Here is a 25,023-nt window from a genome sequence, read left to right as displayed (position 1 = left end):
CTTCTGTAGATGTTTTTTTTAATGCCTTAGGGATGATCTATGACGAACCTGACAGGGCCCAGGTCGCAGATGCTAAGATCATGAACCTGACACAGGGGGGCTGCACTGCAGAGAACTATAGCTCTGAGTTTCGACAGTGGTTCTTTGAGGTTTTGTTAAATGATGCAGCTCTCAGGTGTCATTTTTACTGTGGCCTTTCTGATACTCTAAAGGATGCTCTGACTTTGCATATTCCATCCTGTTCCCTGTAGGAGGCCATGACCCAGGCTATTCAAATGGATTGCTGAATTTGTGAGAGATGTGTTGAACGACAGGGGGTTTCAGTTGTTCTGCCCAAGTCTGTTTACTTGCCTGAGACGCAACCAATAGAGATTGGAGCAGCCCGCCCTGGGGTCATGGAGAGGAGGCGTTGGCGTGGTCTTGGACTTTGCCTTTATTGTGGTCATGCTGGTCATTTCGTCAAAGACTGCTCCATTTGCTCTGAAGCCAGCAAGTCATCGGGAAACGTTTAAATCTGGGTGATATTTGAGGAGGTCACCCAGCCTTTCAGATACCCTTTTACTCCTCAGATAAAGTATTGCTGAACGTGGAACTTTGTTTTCAGAACTTGTGGTTATCTACTCTTGCTTTCATTGACTGTGGATCTACCACCAATTTTATTGTTTCTGGACTGGTTCCCAAATTAAGATTAAGGACAGATAGATTGGAAAGACCTATTCAAATTGTCGTCACTGTTACTTCAGAAATTTGTCCAGATGGTAACTGTGGAATTCACACTTAGAGTGGGAACTCTTCATTCTGAGTCCATCTCCTGCTATCTGTTGGATAATTTACCTGCTTGGTTGGTGTTGGGATTTCCATGGCTGCAAATCCATAATGCTGTTATTGATTGGTGTCGGAAGGATATTGTTAAATGGAGTTCCTACTGTCATAAAAAATGTCTAGCTCTGTACAAATTTGCTCTGCTAGTCTGGAGGGTCCGCCAGCTTACCTGAAAGACTTCAGAGGTGTGTTCAACCTCATGATTTGAAAGCATTGCAACAATTCTTAGGGTTTACTAATTACTACAGAAAGTTTATTAAGAGTTTTTCTCAGATAGTGAAACCCCTTACTGACCTCACACGAAAGGGGGCAAATCTTAAGGATTGGTCAATGGATGCTGTTGGCACCTTTGATAAATTAAAGGAGTGCTTCATGTCTACTCCAGTTTTGATTCAACCTGATCTCCAGAAACCATTCATAGTAGAGATGGATGCCTCAGAGGTTGGGGTAGGAGCTGTTTTGTCTCAAGATTCCAAAACTCTGACCAACTTGCGTCCATGTGCATGTTTATCCAGGAAACTTTCATCTGCTGAAAGAAATTATGATGTGGGGAATCGCGGTCAAAATAGCTTTTGAAGAATGGAGACAATTTTTGGAGGGAACTATTCATCCTGTTACTGTGGTGACAGATCATAAATATTTAGCCTATACTGGATCTCCTCATACCTTTCAAACCGCACATTCAGCGTCTCCCACTCCCACACTACCTCCTCATCCCACCCTCTCTCTGTTGGAGTCCCCCAAGGCTCTGTTCTAGGACCCCTACTCTTCTCAATTTATACCCTTGGCCTGGGTCAACTCATAAAGTCCCATGGATTACAGTACCACCTTTATGCTGATGACACTCAGATCTACCTCTCTTGCCCAGACTTCACCTCTCTGCTGTCCAGAATCCCGGAGTGTCTATTAGCCATATCCTCCTTCTTCTCCTCTTGCTTCCTCAAGCTCAATGTGGACAAATCTGAACTCATCATCTTTCCTCCATCTCACAGATCTTCCTTACCTGACCTATCTATCACAATTAATGACATCACGCTTTCCCCAGTACCGGAAGTCCGCTTCCTCGGAGTAACCCTTGATTCTGCCCTGTCCTTCAAACCGCACATCCAAACTCTTTCTACCTCCTGTCGCCTCCAGCTCAAAAATATTTCCAGAATCCGTCCTTTCCTCAACCCTCAATCTACTAAAATGCTTGTGCACGCCCTCATCATCTCCCGCCTTGACTACTGCAACATCCTTTTCTGTGGTCTCCCTGCTAACACCCTCGCATCTTTCCAGTCCATCCTTAACTCTGCTGCCTGACTAAGTCATCTCTCTCCTTGCTACTCCTCCGCTTCTCCCCTCTGCAAATCTCTTCACTGGCTTCCATTTCTTCAGTGTATCCAGTTCAAATTAATAATACTGACCTACAAGGCCATCTATAACCTGTCTCCTCCATATGTCTCTGAACTAATCTCCCGATACCTTCCCTCATGTAATCTACAGTCATCCCAAGACCTCCTTCTCTCTTCCACACTTATTCGCTCCTCACCCAACCGCCTCCAAGACTTCTCCCGAATAGCCCCCATCCTCTGGAATTCTTTGCTCCATCAAATAGCGCTTACCGAATAAGCTACAGCGTGAACCCAGATACATGAAGCACTCCTGCTGATCAGCTATTCGGCTCTGCAGCTGCATGTGTCGCTTCTGTGTGGCAGTCACAACACATGCATGGAGAGCCTGTGTTGGATTGCAATGAATTATATTTCCTAACTCAGAGTGCCCAAACTAATCCTGACAAGCTGGAACAAATCTACTGCCACACAACAAATGTCTCATTCAGCAGCAGTAGAATAGGTACCGGGATACCACAAACTCTCCCTCTTAAGAAAAGCCATCCTTGGCGTACAGTTGGAGGGTGAAGCCTTGCACAAATGACAAAGTTAGGGATGCAGAAGAAAAAGTACTAGGCACAAGTGCTTGGCAAAATGGAATAATTACAATAAAACCAACATAGGATGTGAACATGAGAAATATTCAGAACATTGTTGGGATAGAGTCTCTAGGCATTTGATGTAAATGTTCATACCTAGAAAAAAAATGCAATAGTAGGCAAACATGAACATAAACAACATTCTTTGTAATAACTGTAATACTGTTACATGCAAATGGGGTTAATGAAGCTGAAGATTTCTTGGCTTTGTGAGCTAGGCATAGTCCTTGACCTGTTATATTAACAAGAAAAAGAACACCTATTAATCTGATAAATGTGAGCATGTAAATGCCAAGAGGGCATATCATTTAAGAATTATACATGGTGAGGTGTCTATTCCCTGTACCAAGCAGGTAGGATACCTTTTGTACCTTTTTAGATAACTGCACTACTGGATGAAATTTGTCGAGGTTAACAGGTGTGTCACTTAAGTTAATCAGTCGAACTGGCACTCTTCCACTGGAGAATGTTACAATGCTGCAAGGACCTTTCACTAATGGTTCGAGGACAGCCTGATAATCTTGATTTTCAATACTTGGTCGGGCACAGCACCATACCATGGTCTCCATGGTCCCTGAACTAGGCTGTAGAATCAGTGATGCGGACATGGCAAATTTCACCTTTGCTATTTGCAAACTTCTGCTGGGAGATAAACACACAGATGAAATGCAGAATGGTCTGCTGATCAGGAGATGTAGCTGTAGGGAGAGAGGCATGCAAGGCAGACAACACTTCTGGAAAATTTCTAAGAACATTCATGTCTTGAAACATTACATCAAAACCCTCATCCTCTACATCAGTTACAATGACACCCTGTCTTTGGAGCTTAATGTCCCCAATTCGAAAAGTGGGCTCCCAGTAACCCTGGTGAGGTATGGGTTGACCATTACTGGCTATAATGTTCTTCCAGACATCTGGAGGGTTATTTAAGACACTAAAGTCCCAATGTTCAAGATATGCCCACTACTGCAATGAAGTTGCCTGTGAGGCGGTGTCAACGAGAGCTTCCAGAGGAACGCCGTTTACCAGGACAGTTATGTGCAGGCAAGGCGAGAGGAAGCGAGGCACCCACATGGATGCTCCCTCTGGACCGTTTCTTCTTGGAAACCATCTGCAGAGACTTTGAAGACTTAGGCAAGAAAGTGAAAGAACTGGGAGCGCAGGTGGTCTTCTCTTCCATCCTCCCAGTGGATGGCCATGGAACAAGGAGGTGGAATAAGATTCTGCAGGTGAACAACTGCCTACGTTGATGGTGCCGTCAGCAACGATTTGGATTTCTGGATCACGGAGTGAACTACTTATACGATGGACTACTTGCTAGAGATGGGGTGCACCTTACGAAGACTGGAAAGCAGGTATTTGGAAGTCGCCTTGCTACACTTGTAAGGAGAGCTTTAAACTAGAACAACATGGGAAGGGAAGCAAAAGACCAGAAAAAGCCATACACCTGACAAATGCTATTGAGAACTCTGCTATTAGAAGTGGAAAGGAAGAACAAAGACGAAAGAATCTAATTAATAAAAATATTGGAGAAAGAGAAACCAATCACAAACTAAAATGTTTCTATACTAATGCACAAAGCATGGGCAACAAACAAGGAGAATTGGAACTACTAACACAGGAAAATAAATATGACGTCATTGGAATCGCTGAAACTTGGTGGGACAATACACATGATTGGAATACAAGACTAGAAGGATACAACTTATTTGCAAGAAACAGACTTGATAAACGAGGAGGGGGTGTCGCATTGTATGTTAGAAATGCGTATATCTGCACAGAGATTGAAGCTTCAGAGACTGGGAGTTCTGTGGAAACTGTTTGGGTAAGAATACAAGGACAGAACAATGGAAAGGGCACCATTGTAGGCATTTACTACAGGCCGCCTGTGCAAGCTGAAGATATGGATGAACTCTTTTTGCATCAAATGGCCAAGTTCTCCAAAAAATATGACATAGTTGTCATGGGAGATTTCAACTATCCAGACATTTGTTGGGAATCTCTCTCAGGCAAAACTAACAGGTCAAGGAAATTCTTATCCTCTCTTGCTGACAACTTTATCTTCCAAAAGGTAAAGGAGAAAACAAGGGGAACTGCTACCTTGGATCTAATCCTTATAAACAGGGAGGAAATGGTTGAGGAGGTAAAAGTGGCTGGGACCCTAGGAGGTAGCGACCATGCTATTTTAGAATTTTGGATAACTAGAGGCGGAAGACCTGTGAAGACTCAGACGTCAAGGTTAGATTTCAGAAAGGCAGATTTTAAGGGATTCAGAAAGAGAATTGGAGGGATCCAATGGCTGGATATCCTTAAAGACAAAAATGTCCGGGAAGGATGGGAAATCTTGAAAAATGAAATTCTCAAAGCACAGTTGTTAACAATTCCGAAAAGAGGGAAGAATAGGAAGCATTTAAGGAAACCAGGATGGATGAACACAGAACTTAAGCACATGCTAAAAAGGAAGAAAAAAATGTTTATAAAATGGAAAGAAGGAGGCATATCTAAAGAAGAATATAATGCTGTCTGCAGAACCTGCAGGGCACAAATCAGATTAGCTAAAGCTGAAAATGAATTGAGGCTTGCAAGAGATGTCAAAAGCAATAATAAAGGATTTTGGGGATATGTCAAAAGTAAAAGAAAAGTCAAAGATGCTATAGGATTTTTACAGGATGAAAATGATGAAATGGTAAGACAGGATGTTGAGAAGGCTGAACTTTTAAATTCCTATTTTGCATCTGTTTTCTCTCAGAAAGGAAATGTAACATCAACTGTTATTCACTGTCCTATTAAGGGAATAGAAGAATCCAGGATATCTATAAACAGAAAGATAGTGAGGAAACTGTGACGGACTCAGCTCCTGCTGAGCCCATTTTTTGAGTGGACCCTCTGGGTCGTGGCACCCACCCACCGAGGGCGAGCTGACCTTGTGAGATTCCACCCCCTATACAGGGAGTGTCAGGGGCAAGACCAAGGGGGTGAGCCACCACGACTGCTGGGACCAGACGGCCGGCTCAGGGGACACTAGACGAGTGTCTGACGACAAGGACGAGCAGGAAGCAAGACGAGACTAGACGTAGGTGCAAGGTATCTTCATTAGAATAACACAGGATCACATACAGAGTAAACAAGCAAAACGTGCGAGGTGCGCGCGTGGGCACGCCAAGGTCCATAACATGGTACGTGCCAGATGGCACGCCTAGGCACAGGTAATGGCATGATGGCATCGGACTCCGGACTGCTGGCAAACCGACAGGGTCCAGGGATCAGGCTGCGGACGTCAGCTCCGGACATCAGGCCGTAGTCATCTGGTTCCGGACCTCTGGCAACGGTCGGCAGGTTCCGGGCATCCGGCAGGCAAACCAGGGTTCAGGCAAGGAGGCACGACAGATATCCAAGCAGGGTGCGTGTTTAGGGAACACGCCAAGGTCCAAGGCTAGATGCGTGTGTAGGGGACACGCCAGGGTCCAAGGCTAGGTGCGTGTGTAGGGGACACACCAGGGTTCAAGACTAGGTGCGTGTGTAGGGGACACGCCAGGGTTCAAAGCGAGGTGCGTGTGTAGGGGACACGCCAAGGTTCAAGACAGAGTGCGTGTAGAGACACGCCAAGGTACAAGACAGAGTGCGTGTAGAGACACGCCAAGGTACAAGACAGAGTGCGTGTAGAGACACGCCAAGGCACAAGACAGAGTGCGTGTAGAGACACGCCAGGGTTCAGAGCAGGGCTGCGTGCTAGGAGCTACGCAGGGACGCACACCTCACTGGCCAATGCACACGGCTGTGACGCCAGCATGAGGCACGACTAAGGCACAGGAGGGGGCAAAGGAACCTTCGTGCTAGGAGCCACGCCAGGTTCAGGGCAGGGTGCGTGCTAGGAGCCACGCCAGGGTTCAAGGCAGGGTGCGTGCTAGGAGCCACGCCAGGGTTCAAGGCAGGGTGCGTGCTAGGAGCCACGCAGGGGGCACGCCACACTGGCCAGTACACACGGCTGTACACAAACACGTGGCACTTACCACGGGACAGGAGACGGCCAAGAGGAACCCACGCCGGGGTTCAATGCAAGGACAAGGCAGGGAACAAGGCAAGGAACACAAGCAGAAACAGAGCCAGGTCAGAGCGAGGACAGAGTCTAGCAGCGGAGCGTAGGCAGAAGCCCAGAGCCGGGCCAAGGGAAGACCTTTGGACTAGACAAAGAAACGAGCACTAAGGAGAGGAGAAATGGTGCGTGTGCCAGGGAGCACTACAGAGCACCATAGGAGAGAGCGAGGCAGAGCAAGCAAAGACTGAGACCATAGGGAGGAACACAAAGCAAGGAATAGCAAGGCAGAGAACACAGGGAGGACTACAAGTCAAAGCATAGCAAAAGCAAGACATGGCAAAACAGGCGAGGCAGAGAACGCAGGAAGGACTACAAGTCAAAGCATAGCTAAGGCGAGACATAGCAAAACAGACTAAGACAAAGAACAGCAGAAGGACTACAAGGCAAAGCAAGGCAAAGACAAACATGGCACGAGAGACAACACAAGACATGGCACAAGACAAGAGGCGGAATACGAGCACGGAGCGTGTGCAGAGACGCACTACAGAGCAAAGTGCAAGGGCACAGAATAGAGGGAGCAACCCCACAGACCCAGAGCCTTGCAGGGAAGCAACACAATAATCAGGCCCTGAGCATAGGAAGAGGTGGCCTGATATAGGGCATAGCACCTCCTCCTCCAGGTCAGGACCAGGGGAGCACTTCCGGGATTCTAGACATGACGAGATGATAGCAGAACCAGACAGTGCAGGATCTTAGGAAACGTCAAATGATCAGGGTTTCAGACATGACGAGATGATCACCGAACCAACCAGTGCAGGATCCTAGGAAGAACACATGATCCGGGATTCTAGACATGACGAGATGATTGCAGAACCAGACAGTGCAGGATCTTAAGAAACATCACATGATCAAGGACTCCAGACATGACGAGAAGATCACAGAAGGCAGAGCAGAAACGCAGGGATCCTGCAGTTCAGACATGAGGTGAGTCTGCACACAGCTCTAGCGAACATGCAGGACAGCAGACAAAACATGCGCATGCACATCGCTCCAGGAGTTCTTGAGACAAACAGACATGGCAGACATGGCGGACGTGACAGAAACACTTAGCTAACCTAAATGAATTCAAGTCTCCAGGTCCAGATGAATTACACCCCAGAGTACTGAAGGAGATAGCAGAAGAAATTTTTGAACCCCTCTCCATAATCTTTGAAAATTCTTGGAGAACAGGAGAAGTGCCAGAAGACTGGAGAAGAGCAAATGTTGTTCCTATCTTCAAAAAAGGGAAGAAGGTGGACCCAGGCAACTATAGGCCGGTGAGTCTGACTTCTATACCAGGAAAGATCTTTGAACAAATTATTAAACAACATGTATGTCAATACCTGGATAAGAATGAAGTGATTAAACAGAGTCAGCATGGGTTTGTAACTAATAAGTCATGACAGACTAATTTAATTTCCTTCTATGACGGTATTACTGATTGGGTGGATCAAGGAAATGCTGTAGATATAGTATATCTTGACTTCAGCAAAGCATTTGACAAAGTCTCTCATACAGTCCTTATTGAAAAAATGACTAAGTATGGAATGGACAAGGCAACTGTTAGGTGGATTCATAACTGGCTTAGTGATCGGACCCAAAGAGTGGTCGTAAATGGCTGCACATCCAGTTGGAAGAATGTCTCAAGTGGGGTACCACAGGGCTCTGTCCTGGGCCCTGTATTGTTCAACATCTTTATCAACGATTTAGATGAAGGAATTGAGGGTAAACTGATTAAATTTGCTGATGACACAAAGCTAGGAGGGATAGCTAATATTAGAGAAGAGAGAGAGAGGATTCAAAAAGATTTAAATAAACTGGAGAAGTGGGCAGCAACTAACAGAATGGTTTTTAACAGGGAGAAATGCAAAGTACTACATCTGGGCAATAAAAATGAAAAAAGCATATATAGAATGGGAGGAATAGGGCTAAGTGACAGCACATGTGAAAAAGACTTGGGTATACTAATAGATCACAGACTGAATATGAGTCAACAGTGTGATGCAGCAGCAAAAAAGGCAAATGCAATTCTAGGATGTATTAACAGAAGCATACAGTCTAGATCACGTGAAGTAATTATTTCCCTCTACTCCTCTTTGGTCAGACCTCATCTGGAATATTGTGTCCAATTTTGGGCACCACATTTTAAAAAAGACATCAACAAACTGGAGCAAGTTCAGAAAAGAGCGACCAGAATGGTGACCGGTCTGCAAACCCTGTCTTATGAGGAAAGGTTGCAGGATTTGGGAATGTTTAGTTTGCAAAAGAGAAGACTGAGAGGAGACTTAATAGCTGTCTACAAATATCTAAAGGGCTGTCACATTGTAGAAGGATCAACTTTATTCTCATTTGCACAAGGAAAGACTAGAAGCAATGGGATGAAACTGAATGGGAGGAGACACAGATTAGATATTAGAAAAAACTTTTTGACGGTTAGAGTGATCAATGAGTGGAACAGGCTGCCACGAGAAGTGGTGAGTTCTCCTTCAATGGAAGTCTTCAAACAGAGGCTGGACAGACATCTAACTGGGATGATTTAGCGAATCCTGCTTTGAGCAGGGGGTTGGACCAGATGGCCCAGGAGGTCCCTTCCAACTCTACGATTCTATGATTCTATGATTCTTCCTGTCGAGGAACGGCCCTTAGCCTTGGGGGTGGCCTGTTTAACCTAGAGCACTGGTCTCGGTGTGTCCATATCTGTGGCAGTGCTGACAGAAAGACCTCTTATGGTGAGCAGCTTTGTCTGGAGGTAGACTTTTAGTGGAGGCTCAAGGGACAGAGTACTTTGCTGGGTTTGCTCCCTAGAGCATGAAGGTGGAATAATCAGGATTTTGATCTTACTGAGAGACTTGCTTGAGTCATCTGGCAATGTAATCTACGCGGACTTCAAGGGATGCATTGGGATGCACAGCGGTTCTCTGCGCAGCTTGTGTAGCTTGCATGGTACCTGGTGATGTTATCTGGAAATACGGAGGGGTACCAGAAATAGACCCAGCTAGAGGAGCAAGGGTGACAGAGTCTTCTTCTGTATATTCATTGCTAAGGATGGCTAAGGTCTTGAAGTCTGCAAAGGTGAAGCTGGCATGTTGTGCAGCAAGACTGCGGAGTTGTCTATATATATATATATATATATATATATATATATAGGAATATATTATAGTCCCATAGGGTCTCACCTGGCTGTTGCCACCTTGCAAAGAATCTCATCTTGACTTCAGAGATGGATGTAACTTCAAAGGCATTCTTCAGTTTCGCAACTATTTTCTCTGGCGTTCTCTGCTCTGATGAGGGCCGGGACCGAACTTCTCTGATGAGGGCCGAGACCGAGCTAACCCAGCAGGATCTGCACTTGCTGTTCTGGAGAGAGGGGGTAAAGCAGAAAGCGAGCCAACAACTTGTCAACAACTTGTCATGGAAGTCCCTGAATATGTGTGGCTCCCTCTTCTAGCATGACAACCAGGGTGCCCGAGGATAAAATGGGACAGAGAACGGCATGTTGCACGCGATGGGCACAGAAGGGCTGCTAGTACCAGCTTGAAACAAAATAGGAGAGAAGAGGGGGCGCTCCTTGTGAGATACCCGGTGGTTAAGTAGAGGAGGTTAAGAACAAAGTACACTGACCTGCCGTGGTTATGCTGCCGGCATAACCGCGTTTGCAGAGTCTGCTGTGCTAATCGTGCACCATTCGTCGTTCCGGCTTCCGGGTTCAGAGGTTAGCCAGTCACCTGATGAAGGTGGATTCCCTGCCGAAAAGCTTTGTGAGGACATAATGACCAAGAAAAGAAGTTTCTTTTCCATCTAAAACAAGTGTCTGTCTTGGTCTGAGTGCCCTAATCAGCTGTACTTCTCTTTCCTTGCTAACACCAGCTTGGCTGTTGTCGCTAGGTTCACTCATGATGTAGATGCTGAGGTGACTGCTCACAACTGGACAGAGTCTCAGCTATAGGCACACAGATGAATCCTGTTCATGATGCCAAAAATTTTGGTGGGCCTTTGTGGAGGCACCAGATGTTGCAGAAGGGTCAGCTGGGGCATATAGTCCCACTGGCAGAATATAATGATGTCACAGTAGCTGAAATGGACCCCTCAACACTTTCTTCATGTCCACAACAATTGTCAATAGAGGGAGTTGGCACTCGTGTATGGCATAGGACCCCCTGGTTATTCCTGTAGCGGTGGTGTCTGGGTGCAGATTTTGGAGCCTCCGTGGTGTTTGTGTAATCTCAATCAGCCAGACACACAGCTGAACTTGTAAACCTAGCAATTTTACTGAAATAGGTAAAGGGGTACAGTCTCTCTCTTAAAGGCAAAGTTCACAGTATATTGTGCATATGAAAATAATGGTTCTCGCATCATGAAACAAGCGAGGTTATGGCCTCTCAGGACAGCTGGAGCAGAGTTTTCTTCACTTGCTATTAGAGGAAGTGCTATGTACAGTCCAAGAAATATTACACTGATGGGGGGACCTTCACAGTTTGGCTCTCTGTGGAAACATACTAAAGTATGGAAGTACTATGTGGAGAAAAATGTCCCCACAGCATGGACTTGGGGCCATGGTCTCCTTCTACTCAGAGCCCGGATTCAGGGGGCTGGCCCTTCTATCTGCTGATAGCTGGTAAACTAAACCATCCATTCTTTTGCTGCCATGGGGCATTTACTCTAATTATTTCCTAGTATAACGAGCCACTGTACTGGTATGCTTTTTGGGGGGTTGTTTTCTTATTTTGAGGGGTGTCCCTCCTAATCATGTGGGTTAGCCCATGTCTTCATTTACCCCCTTTTCAAAGGGTATATGAAAAACATTATATATGCCTCATGAGCCAACAGGTTTAGGATTCATTCAGCACAATTGTGTGTATTGGGCCTGATGGCTACTATCCTGAGTAGTTATGGTTCTCTGGTTTTAATTATGTTTTAATTTTATTGTGTGTGCCAATAAAATTTGTATTGTTATCATGTTTATATCAAAATATTTTAGTGGTGTGCATTATTTGCAGTAGTGCTTTCCTCTTTTGTCCCACAGCGTGGACTGGCATAGAAACTATGCTGGGAGGAGTAGTGTCTGCTTCCTCAGGCGGCTTGAACCACCCAGAACTGATAGTTTCTTCTGGAAGTGTGAGAGCCCTAATGCTGGGAGGCTCCTAAATCATTGGTATAAAAAGCAATGTATTACATCTCCTAACTCACAGTGCCCAAACTAATTCTGACCCTCTGGAATAAATCTACTGCCACACGACAACTGTCTCATTCAGCAGCAGTAGAATGGGTACCGGGATACCACATATGCACCATGATCTGCCTATACTGCCAAATATTTATTTATGGGAATGAAGGTTGCCGAATAAGTACATTTGCTATAGGGTCCCATGATTTCTATGTATACTCCTGGTATAGGTGTTTGTCTATTACATTCTATTCCTGGTTGTGGCTTTGGCTGAATAGTTATAATTACGGATCTCATTTCAGCCATGCAGTAACGGTGAAGTACACCATAGATTTTTTGGAGTCTTTCTGAATGCTCTTATTTCCTTGACCTTATTCTAGTTTTCAGTTTTAGCACAGCATACAATCACATCATAAGTAACAAAAATCCATGTCGCCTTTTCTATCTACTTCAAATAAGACTTTTGATAAGAAATCATTTTCTACACGTGTCAGAAATACTTGAAGGGAATGACAACAAGGTCAAGGCAGCTGATGGAGGTATATCTCATTTACCTGGATTGTGGTGTAGGGCACTGCTCTGTATTTCATGTCATCTCCATATAGAGTGCAATGTTTGGACTGAGACAGATTTATCAATAAGCACTGTAGACATATGCATTTAGGTGTGTGAGAAGAGCGCAACTCTTGAAAATTAGTATGTGTATATATACATGAGTGAATATATATACACACACTGTATTTTATATTCATCTGTAAATTCTGTCTATTTTTATGACAGTGAGTAATCATATCACATGTGACAGGATGCACCAGGTGGGGCAGGGGAAGGTTGCAGAAGGCACTAAATGTCAATATCAGAAGGCCACCACAATGCTATGCTTCGTTCTGTAATAGCAGACTAAGGGCCCCGTCACACAAAGCGAGTCACCAGCAATCCCGACAATGATGTGAACTTGTCAGGATCGCTGGTGTGTCACTACATGATCGCTGGTGAGCTGCCAAACAGGCAGCTTCACCAGCGATTAGGACAGCAACACGTGGGTAACAAGTGACGCACGTCGCTTAGTTACCCACTGTGTACCTTAGTTACCAGCGCGCTGGTGCAGGGAGCTGGTAACCAAGGTACACATCAGGTTTCTAAGCGCCGCGCGGCACTTAGAAACCCGACGTTTACCTTGGTTACCAGCTCCAGCTTGCTGATCGCTGGTCTCCCGCCTGCCACATGCAGAGATGCATGCTGGCCAGCAAGAGACCAGCGATCAAAAAAATGTCCAGGCCATTCCAGGACGATCAGCGATACCCGGCAGGGGGGGCCGGTCGCTGATAAGTGTCACACACAGCGATCTCGCTGGTGAGATCACTGTTGCGTCACAAAACTTGTGACTCAGCAGCGATCTCGCTAGTGAGATCGCTGTGTGTGACGGGGGCTTGACATTTGAAGCTAATAAACATTAAAGGTAGCACACTGCAGCTCCATAGCATGCAAATATGAAAATTGAATTTCATTACTGCACTAGAAATATGAAAAATTGAGATTGCTTAGTGCATAAATTGGCCAATTCATGTGTACCTGGCAGCCACATTAAGGTGATTCTCATTTCCAGGACCTAATGTCAATCCTCTTTTACACAGTCTACATTTCTTCTGGGAACATAATGTGAATCCTCTCCTAGACTAAAGTCTAAATCTCAATGGTGGGGTATGATCCTGTTGCAATTAAAAATGCCTGAGGCTAAGGGGCGGATTGTGATTGGAATAAATTGCATATGTGAGCAAATAGTAACGGGAAAGAGGCAGACCAAGGGTTAACAAAGGGTTTAATTCACAGGAGGATACTCCTCACAGGGAGATACTTAAATGAGGGGGAGGGTTCTTCCCTAAAACAAGTATACTTCTAAAGGGGTTTTAACTAATAGGGGAAGAAAATGTAAGCGATGCACTTATCATTTTGCTCTCCAGTCACAGATGTGCCCCTCATTTTGACTCGGGCCACTTGGAATGAGCCATAGCGAGGTTCTGTTACAGTCTTGTGGAAAATGGGGGAAGCTTTTCTGGCATTGAGAATGTCCTCTTGTGGTCCTGATGGTGTCTTCTTTTCAATCCTGTCGCTGTCAGTGATTGCCCAGGCTTCTAGCATGGGCACAGGCCCCAACGGATGCGGGGCAGATTCTTCCCTCAGCAGTGAGAATCCTTGTAATATCGGGGCCTAGGAGACGGTCCCGAAACCGTTCACAGTGGTAGGTTCAGTCTGCTGAGTTGTACCGTTGAGCAATGGTATCCCTCACACAGACCTTGCCTTCAAGCCCAGTCAGTACCGTCGGCCGGGGCAGTTATGTCAGTGTCGTCGGCCTAGTTCGCAGTCTTGTCAAGGACCTTGATGTAGGCAGGGACAGCGGTACAAGTGGCCTGTCAGCGGGACCCCATCAGTCAGCTCCTGTCAGTGTGTCCTCTCATCTCTGGCTCCCCCTAGCTCCGCCCCCTCGCCTTACAGCTGAAATTACCTCACACCACTGACGTGCGCTCAGCGTTCCTGCCTCCACAGTTTGAATTACTGCGCACGTATTTTCTGTCTGTGTAGCCACGCCCCCTTTTATCAAGCACAGGGAATATCCTGTTACTCTAAGCGCTCCCCCCCTGTAACTAACTGAGGGGACACATACATGAACATGACGTTAAGACATTTGAAGCCTCCTGCAGATTTACACACACTGAGCAGATTACAAATAGAACCATGTCTACCCTGAGTGACAGCAGCCTGCAATACACACATGTGGTAGTGTTGTAGTGCCACTATGCTACTAATTAAAGGAATATGGCCATCTGGTTTTATCAACAAACAGAGACAGCCCTCCAAATAGTAGATTTTATTTACCCATTTCTTCAATCCGGATGTTGGTGTGACTGTGCGGTGAAGGAGCTGGTGGCTACACACTTATTGTAATTTACTCCACACAGAGCAAGAAACTCTGGGAGATATGGACACATCCAAGCACCTCCAATGTTTAAATCATTCTGACTTTGATACCATTGAAAATCCAGTAGTGGACAACCCCTCTATATATGTGGTGGAGGTGTAATAACCCAAGTGTTTGAAAAACAGAGAAGGAACGAATGGCACCAAGACCAAACCATCAAGCCTGCGATAACGGATGAATGGCAAAAAGTGAACAGCGGTATGGTAGCTTAGGGTTACTGGTGCACAGCATTGAAAAAACATCCAGAAATAGAAAATTGTTAAAAAAAATACAGCACTAACCCATAAACAGTAATAAATGAAGTCCTTTATTCAGCCATAAAGGGCATTTGGACACAGTTCATGGGACAAGCAGGTGCAGGAGGGTAGTGGGGATTGACAACGACGGCCGTTTTGCATCGTGGATGCTCCTACGGGTCCAGGTGATGCTTCTTCCCGGACCCGGAGAAGCCTCCACGACGCAAAATGGCAGTTGTCCGGCTCTATCCCTGCTAACCTCCTGCACCTGCTTGTCCCATGAACTGTGTCCAAATGCCCTGTATGGCTAAATAAATTACTTCATTTATTACCGATTATTTGAGGACTACTTTTTTTTTTTATACAATTTTCTAACCCAAGTGTTTCCATATATTCAGTTTTCTTATTATTTTATTGTTGAGCTTGGTATACCCTCATGACAACAGGGAAGACATACATTCCTAGGTATTCGTTAGTAAGTGTACTTTTCCGAGTGCAATCTGTCAAAGCATTGGACTGCACTCGATGCAACGTTATTTTATGGGATAAAGCACATGTTCATTTTTTTTAATGAATGGAAACTTTCCAAGGAAAAGAAAAAAAATTGCAGCATGCCCAACTTCCAAGGTGATGAGTCAGTGGAAAACATCAGACTACACTCGGATGACATCTGGGCTTAGTCAGATTTTCGCGCACAGAAAATCCCATCACATATTGATCACACCCTGATCGGAATATGATTAACATAATCGGCCCAATTCTCTCAGATGAGAAAATATACACCAGTGTGATCTTAGTCTTAAAGAATAATTTCTTACAAAAGTCTTGCTCGCCTAGCTGTGTCAGTACTTACATTTTTTCCATTACGTGTCTTCCCATTGCCTTTAGGTCTACATATGAATATATTACATATGGAAACCTGTTATTTGAAAAAAATAATAGAAAACAGCTGCCAACTAAAGCAGTCTTGTGGATCTTGAAAGTAAAGCATGGTTCCTTCTTGGAGTAAAGCCAAAATATAAATAATATAATACTGAAATAGGGGTGAAATCCCTCCAAAACACTGCTGGCAGTAATGTAAATGGGAAATCCAATGTGTTGTTGAACAGAAGGACATCTGCGGGAATCTGCGTCACATTCTTACATTTCGGGTGCAGTCAGGCAGCTGTGAAACACGTCCATTTTATAACATCACACTCAGACCTCGGTCCATTGTTATTCTACGGGGCAGCTCAGATCTGCTATTATTTATTTTCTCATGCCAGTTCGGCATAAGAAAACAATTACTACATGCTGCAAGTGGCTCTGCTAATTGAATGACACGCACCCATACAAGTCTAAGTGCGCATGTGAAGCATCAAACTGTCATCAAAGTCATCAGAGAGCAGCCTGACATCTGCGCACAGAGACCATGGAGAAGATGGAGAAATTAAATATAAGTCAAATATAAGTACTTCAATAATATTTTAATACTTAGGAAGGGATACTGAGGCAAAGTGTCTGTCTCCCTTAGAATTTTTTTTAACAGTGGAGATTGGCACCTTAGGGCATTCGTTATGGTGCCCCCAATCCACGTAGGCTATCCCTATATGTTCTTAAAAGGACTTTCCTCGCCAAAGCCAACGCCAACACCGAAAATAAAGTGCTTAAGTGCGTTACAATGTCGACATCCGATTAAGTCACTGTAGGCATTAAATGAAGGTTACATGGCTGTCTATTAGTGGATGTAAAGTTTAAACAGATTTGGAGAGAAGAAATTGCAGTGGAAAGAATCCTATTGAGATGTAGGAGATATAGTCACAACGGTCAGCAATATAATTTCCCCAACAGTTTTAAAATAGTCTAGTAGAAAAAAAACAAAAAACACCCACATCAAACACAAATAAAAAAAAAAACACTGAAATGTGTATTATTTATATTGCTATTTTCTGGCCAAAGCCATGACAGTATATGTGAACATAGCCCTAACATTTGTCCAGCAATTTAATACTCCTATAAGCCTCTTAACCCAAAACTAGATAGCCATTTTTGAATTGCAATGGAACAACATTACACTAAAGGCCCCGCTACACATTGCGACGCACCAGCGATCCCGACAACGATCCGACCTGGCAAAGATCGTTGGTGCGTCGCTACATGGTCGCTAGTTAGCTTCCAAACAGTGAGATCTCCTCAATGATGCAACAATGATCAGCGATCTGTATAACGACCTCGTCAGTCGTTGGGTCCTTGTCACAATGCTTGTAATGTACCTATTCAGACCTCGGTGGGAATGCTCCAGCGTTTCCTTTTCAACGCCCCCCAGCACCGATTGGTGGTCACTGCTGTGCTCTCATTGGTCGACGGCGTTATAAAAGAGAACATATTAGCACTTCAGTTCATTGATCTTGAGCGCTGTGGTTTATTTGTATACCATCATCGTTCCCGTTTGAGTCACAAGTGCGGTTTTCGTGGATTTTTCTACTCGGCCTTCTTCAGCAACCCTGTTGAAGACGCAACAGCGCTATTTCCCTAGACCTTCTGCATTTTTGGCTCCATCTAAGGTAGGCTTTGTTTAGTGTGTTAAATTAGTATCTTTGTATATGCAGTGGCCTGGGCAGCCATTTTATTTTTCTTGCCGCGCCCGCCCCCATTGTCGCTATTTTGTAGCGTTTACTTTTCTAGCTCTGCGATCCTATATCTGCAATTGTACATTTTGTATGTTAATTGTGTCCATACGCAGTGGCCTGGGCAGCCATTTTAGGCAGCAGACACAGGACAATAAGTGTCAGACAACGCTGTATGTACATGGGAGTTTAATAAATATTTATACATTTGTGAATGTTTGTTCTCATGTACAAGGAGCAAGATAAAACAGATTTGCATATGTATTATCGAAGGCGAATGAGATAGACATTTACTTGTACTTATTTCCTGTACAGAAACTTTAATATCATTCCATATGTTTTACTTGTGATATTTTGCATGTACAAGTTCACAATTTGCTAGCACCTGTACTTACAACATTCCCGTTGATGTAATACTTTGTTTCACCTCTTTGGTGGAATTGAGCACTTTTGTGCCATGTCTCCCTTTCCCCCAAATTGCAGCTAAACTTTAGCATGAAAACACCTGGTGATTAGCTTATTTGTGCCCTTGCAAAATGTAAATTTAAAAGAAGGGTAGCATAGTTAAAAGTGATTCATCCATCTTGCGTTGTATTAAAATAAATGGCACATGAGCCTCGCTGTGTGGGAATGGTCAAAACGCAGTTAATAAGCTGCTGTAATTTATATTGCATGTCATTCAGAATTACACTGACCATCAATAAAGGACTTTGCGCCTCTACAAATCGATGAAATACTAGGGTATGGTCGAAGGGATTACATAACACTATGAATTGGGGTCTGTAAAAGATTATAGATCTCACTATGACAGGTTAGAACATATCATGCATCAAAAAACGCATGAACAACATAAAACTCATGAATAATTCAGAGGAGCAGGATCCTGCTCGATTAGATGTATATCAATATCTTGCAGGTTTTAGAAGCCATGGTAGGAGATGACATGATATTTACTAAGTTTTTGAGTTCTTATTATGGACATATTTCACCTCACCGGCAAACTGTGTTTATGACATTTACAATATCTTAATAGAAAAGACCAACCTGAGGTTGAAGTAACAAATCTGAAAAATTTCATAAAAGGCAGCTAAAATAATATACATAAGGTATGTACCAGCCTGGGTCACCTACATTAACAGCAGGGAGCTTCTAGTTTGTGAATAATTGAATGGTTCCATTATACATGGCATTAGATGCACTTGTGGGCCTTAACACCTCCTAGGCTTTCTTGTCATGGTATATGTATGAGAAAGGTAATGGTGAACAAGCACCCTCATCTTTCTGAATGATTCTTAAGAAAATGTGTTGGTCCTTACAAAGGAAAAAAATAAAGTTTTGTAAGAAATTGTAGTCAATCCTCTGAATATGGTACTAAAAATCTTACTACTAACATGTCCTAATACAGGTGTGAAGCTAATCACTACTCCTGGACTTACCGTGAAGGCAGGTGGATAGTTGAGGTCTGGGGTCAGTACCTTTAGGGCTCGTATTAGGCAAAGGGAAAAGACAAAAGCGTAGTCAAGCAGAAGCCAGAGATCCGAGTATCAGGAAGGTAGTGGATCAAAATAAAGGGGCAAGTCAAATGGATGGTCAAAGGTAATTCCGAGTTTGGCAGTGGAGAGCAGAACTTGGAGCACAGAGTGAACATACACCAGTTGAGCAAAGCTACAATTGGCAATGGTCCCACCATTCACAGAGTTAAATAGCCCTGTAATCACCCAGAATGGATGACGCCTGGGGGAGAGCCAACAGACCTAAAAAGATAGGATAACTGAGCTGTTATTCACAAAACCCTCACTTCTGCCTCAGATTGGGCGGTTTAACGGTCACTCCCAATCCTGACAGCTCAGAAAGCCCTTGATCTATACAGCAGGAGGGCTGTCATGCAACAGGGTGAGACAAATGTGTTGTATCATAAATGCAATAAACACAGTTGTATCTCTTGAAGCTCATGAGCCCCAATGCAATGCTGGTAGTAGCAAGGACCCCCCAATAATAAAACTAATACCTTCTTTATGTGCCAAATCTACTTTTGAAATGCCTCTGCATGAGAGCTACGGATTCAGCTGACAATTCTGCCATTATAACAAAAGCAATCTCAACAATATTCTAGACTTCGATTATGCTAACCAGTGTTTTATATAAATAAGGACCATACATGAATTTCAAGTATGGATTATTATAAAACATAAAAAGAAACATTGGAACTGGGAAAATATATTGGCTTTTGAGGACCACAGACAATCTTGTAGTTAAGTGGATGGCTTCAGAGGCCATATGAACCTATAGCGTGGTCACTTGATATTTTTGATTGACTATATTCTTTTGCTGGCTTCAACCTCAAGCTGTACCTTTTTCCATCTATATATAAAATTATCTACATTTTCAATGTTGTGTAAAGTTTTATGATAAATTAAAAATTAACACAAAACAATAAAACAAGGGGTAGCCTGCCACCCCATACCATTCTCTTTTAGAGATAGGATTTGTGTAAGTCACTTGCTTGATTTATTTAAAGAAATTCATCTGATCCTTATATTACGGGTTGACGGTTTGTTGTCACATTCCGAATAAACATGGGTAGGTGTCCCATGGCATTCATAAACAACCATGATGATGTCCTCAACAGAGAGGTTTAGTTGAATATTAGCGAGGCCTAATATTATCCATTGCAATTATCTCGGGTGTCCCTTCTTCTATGACTGCAGGGTTGTAATATGAAGACTCTCCATAGCTGACATCATAGGGACTCACAGGAGGATTATCCAACCGTAGCACTGCAATAACAAATATGTTAACATTTTTTAACCTCATTGTAAACAGTTTTGGATTTTCCAGAATGGGTCATCTAAAAATTATTTTTAATGACGAAAATAGATGGTGGAGAATGGTGCAACACAAAAACTCATAGTTGCATCAGCAGAAAAAAATGAGAACTCATACACATGGTCATACTTTGAGCTCTGCATGCCTATAATTCTACACAGACATACTGACTTTTTCTGTCTGATTCTGTTTGAATTTATCAACTTCTAGAGAAGAATGCACTTGGAGTCTCCATTGCAGAGGTATTGGGTTGTAAAGTTCAGGTTACAATTCATGTTATGGCACTATTGGATGGTAGAGATTTGTCTCTGGGGGCATGTACTTCTTCCCCTGCATGAGGTTGGCCAACCATAAGCAGGCAGCAAAACACAGGGGAAAAAATAACATGCCTTTCTTGTCTCATTGATCTCTGCAGCCACGGCACAGAGATACATCAGAGTTGAGTTATGCACCATTACAAACTCATCTCATGGCAGTTAGTGTGTTGGTAGGCAGTAAAATCCAGCAACGTGAAATGAAATCTGGAAGTGTTTGTAATGATAAACAACTCTGCAGCTACTGTGTAGAGATACAACAGAGCCAAGTTACTTATCCTTAGAAACTTTTCCAGATCTCTTCTCACAGTACTGTCAACTGTCTGCTGTCACTGTACACAGAAAAAGATAAAGTGAGGAGAGGAGTGCTTGTTCTTTTCTCCCTGTGTTCCTGCCTGGTTTTGATTGGTTACTCTCATGCAAAGGAAGAAGTACACGCCCTCAGACACAAATCTCTGGTAATGCCCAGATGAACCAAAACAACTTATCATCACCTAAAATGTACAAGCTAATATCTCATCAACTGAAAGAAATTATAACATAAAAATTGCATTTTCCTCAGCTCTGCAGCCACTGTTCATTGATTTAGCCAGTTTAACATGCTCAAACTAGGGAAAGGTCCTCTCTCTGTTAGTTTAAGAAACTTTTACATGTATCTTATTAGTCAATTCTGATTTACTACATGGGGGTCCTAAATTCATTAGAGGCAGAGAGCAGCTATAAAAAGATTGTCTCATTTGGAAAATCTAGCGAATAACCATTTCCACTATGGAAGTACTGCAGAACCCCCTTTCAACTGCTAGATTTTCCATTTCTGCACTTTGCTGTAGTTTTGCTTCTCCACATAGACATATAATTGCTTGTGTTTTCCAGGATACGTTGAGATATTTAATGATAACATTAGTTTTGTCATATGATATACTGGAAAAACAAGAAAAAATTTGAAGCACTGTAAAATAGAAAAAAAAGAAAAAAATAAGTGCAATTCCACCATTTTTTTTACAGTGTCCATTATATGGTAGAAATTATCAGGCAATAGGATTTTCCAGATCAGCATGATTACTGCGATACCAAAAAAGCATAGTTTTTTTTAATTATCTAAAGTGGTAAAAAAAATTGTGTAAACTCATGAAAAATTAAAAGTTTGGTAGTGTTACCATTTTTTGAGACCCAAACCATTTTCAATTCTTTGTCAAATGTAAGGGTTAGTTTTTGCACCCTGAGCTGATATTTTTATGGATACTTCTTTAGGATAGATGCAATATATATTTTGATTGCATATTATTCAAATTCCTTATGGTGTTGCGGAAGCTGAAAGTATGCAATTCTGGAGTTTATATTTTTTTTCTCATTGCATAGTTAACCTATCGAGTTAATTACTTTTATATTATGAAAGATTTGACTTTTACGAATGTAGCAATACCACATGTTTTTTTTTATTTTTAATGCGGAAAAAGAAAAGTTGATTCTTACTTTTAGAGTTTCTTTCATATTTTTGTTCTATTTTTTTAATTCCTCTAGGGGACTTAAACCTGCAAGCAGCTAATCACTTGTGCTATATACAGAAATACTATTGTATTGCTGTAAATTGCAAAAATCACAGTTTCCTATGAATGCCAGACACAAGCCTGCTTTCATAGGAGTACTGTCAATACAGGAACAGGGCTTTTCAGTAGACCCCTGGTTGTCAGGGCAGGTCATCGACCCCCTTAGACTCTACATGACAGCAGCACTCAACAGATTAACAACCATGTGCGGATCTCCGCTTCACTTGCAACTGTTAGAGGCAGATGATTGCTGAATAACACAGCCAACATTTATGGGCAAAGTTGCAGCCACAGTTTATAAGCTCTCAAGACATATTAGAGTTATCAGCACATCCAATATTTGTAAGGAGTAAACACTTGAAAAAAATAATATAATTAATAACAGATAATGAGAATAATATACTGAAATATGTTTGCATACCTGGATCATTCCTGATATCCTCGTATAGTCTTCGATGTGAAAAAGAACTGGATTTTTTACTTCCACATAGGATGTAAGCTGTAAGACACACCAGCGTAATTCCTAGGATAGACCCAATAACTGCACCTAGGACAACTCCAGCATTGTTTCCTACTTCTGCCAAAGTAAAAAGAAATAAAGTTTAAAATCAAAATTTTGCAAATATAAATAATTTGTAAAGCTATAAATATCTCCTAAAATACAAAATATTATTAAAGGGAATCTGTCACCCTTTTTTTCGACTATGAGCTGCCGCCACTGACATCAGGAGCTTATCTACAGCATTCTGTAGTGCTGTAGATACGCCCCCGATGTAACCTGAAAGATAAGAAAAAATAGTTAAGGCCCCATTACACACAACGATACTGTGAACGATATCGTTGCAACGTCACCAGTTTGGTGACGTTGCAGCGATGTCGAAACGACATTGTTGCATGTGACACGTAGCAATGATCAACAATCAGTTAGCTGATCGTTAATCGTTGCCTAATGGTCTGGGCCATAAATCTATCGTTGGTCTCCCGCTGGGCAGCACACATTGCTGCATGTGACAGCGAGAGACCAACAATCAGTGAGCTCCCAACACCATACAGCAGACTTTGGGAGCTGGTATCCAGGGTAAACAGATTTTTACCTTGCATGCTCGTTGGTCCTGATCGCTGGTGAGTCTGCCTATGTGACAACTCACCAGGTAACTATGTCCCAGCGATCCCATCCACGTCGGATCATTAGTGGGATCGCTGGGACATTGAAGCGTGTAACGGGGCTTTTAGATTATACTCATCGGGAGTGGTCCGTTCTTGGTCTGATCGGTGTTGCGGTCCGGCGCCTCCCATCTTCTAATGGTGATGTCCTCTTCTTTCCTTCCTGTCGTTGCTCTGGCGCAGGTGCACTGCTCTGCCTTGTTGAGGGCAGAGCAGAATACTGCAGTGCACAGGTGCCGGACCTCTCCTGGCGCCTGTGCACTGCAGGACTCTGTTCTGCCCTCAACAGGGCAGAGCAGTGCGCCTGCGCGGGACCCGCGAAGGGAAGGAAAGAAGAGGATGGCATCATATGAAAATGGGAGGCACCGGACCGGACGGCAACACCCATTGGACCGGACCGAACGCCGGGGTGAGTATAATCGAACTCTTTTTTTCTTATCTTTCAGGTTATATCGGGAGCTTATCTACAGCATTACAGAATGCTGTAGATAAACCCCTGATGTCAGTGGTGGCAGCTCATAGTCGAAAAAAGGGTGACAGATTCCCTTTAATCCCAAACCATATTATATCTCTGCATTGTCCCTTTGAGACAAGCCATGTCGATATACAGTGGGGAAAAAAAGTATTTAGTCAGTCAGCAATAGTGCAAGTTCCACCACTTAAAAAGATGAGAGGCGTCTGTAATTTACATCATAGGTAGACCTCAACTATGGGAGACAAACTGAGAAAAAAAAATCCAGAAAATCACATTGTCTGTTTTTTTTTTCATTTTATTTGCATATTATGGTGGAAAATAAGTATTTGGTCAGAAACAAGCAATCAAGATTTCTGGCTCTCACAGACCTGTAACTTCTTCTTTAAGAGTCTCCTCTTTCCTCCACTCATTACCTGTAGTAATGGCACCTGTTTAAACTTGTTATCAGTATAAAAAGACACCTGTGCACACCCTCAAACAGTCTGACTCCAAACTCCACTATGGTGAAGACCAAAGAGCTGTCAAAGGACACCAGAAACAAAATTGTAGCCCTGCACCAGGCTGGGAAGACTGAATCTGCAATAGCCAACCAGCTTGGAGTGAAGAAATCAACTGTGGGAGCAATAATTGGAAAATGGAAGACATACAAGACCACTGATAATCTCCCTTGATCTGGTGCTCCACACAAAATCCCACCCCGTGGGGTCAGAATGATCACAAGAACGGTGAGCAAAAATCCCAGAACCACGTGGGGGGACCTAGTGAATGAACTGCAGAGAGCTGGGACCAATGTAACAAGGCCTACCATAAGTAACACACTACGCCACCATGGACTCAGATCCTGC

At 43.3% G+C, this 25,023-nt stretch overlaps 2 protein-coding genes across 4 annotated transcripts in view; one reads left to right on the top strand and one right to left on the bottom strand.

The window, feature by feature from the left end:
- Window positions 1-25,023, top strand: part of ANO3 (anoctamin 3) — a 1,013,249-nt gene that overhangs the window by 876,538 nt on the left and 111,688 nt on the right. The gene's annotated exons all lie outside the window — the stretch shown is intronic.
- Window positions 18,025-25,023, bottom strand: part of MUC15 (mucin 15, cell surface associated) — a 52,669-nt gene continuing 45,670 nt past the window's right edge. For both annotated transcript variants that reach the window (XM_073573875.1, XM_073573876.1), the window contains 2 exons: window positions 22,961-23,116; window positions 18,025-20,629 (listed from right to left, as the gene is read on the bottom strand). In XM_073573875.1, coding sequence (XP_073429976.1) covers window positions 20,499-20,629; window positions 22,961-23,116 — 287 coding nt within the window. In that variant the 3' untranslated portion in view covers window positions 18,025-20,498. The remainder of the gene's footprint in view (window positions 20,630-22,960; window positions 23,117-25,023) is intronic.

Source organism: Dendrobates tinctorius, unplaced genomic scaffold (assembly GCF_039654945.1).
Source record: "Dendrobates tinctorius isolate UK_male_01 unplaced genomic scaffold, ASM3965494v1 ptg000037l, whole genome shotgun sequence".
Taxonomy (NCBI): domain Eukaryota; kingdom Metazoa; phylum Chordata; class Amphibia; order Anura; family Dendrobatidae; genus Dendrobates; species Dendrobates tinctorius.
The sequence above is the reverse complement of the archived record's forward strand: the minus strand, read 5'-3'. Positions and strand labels throughout refer to the sequence as shown.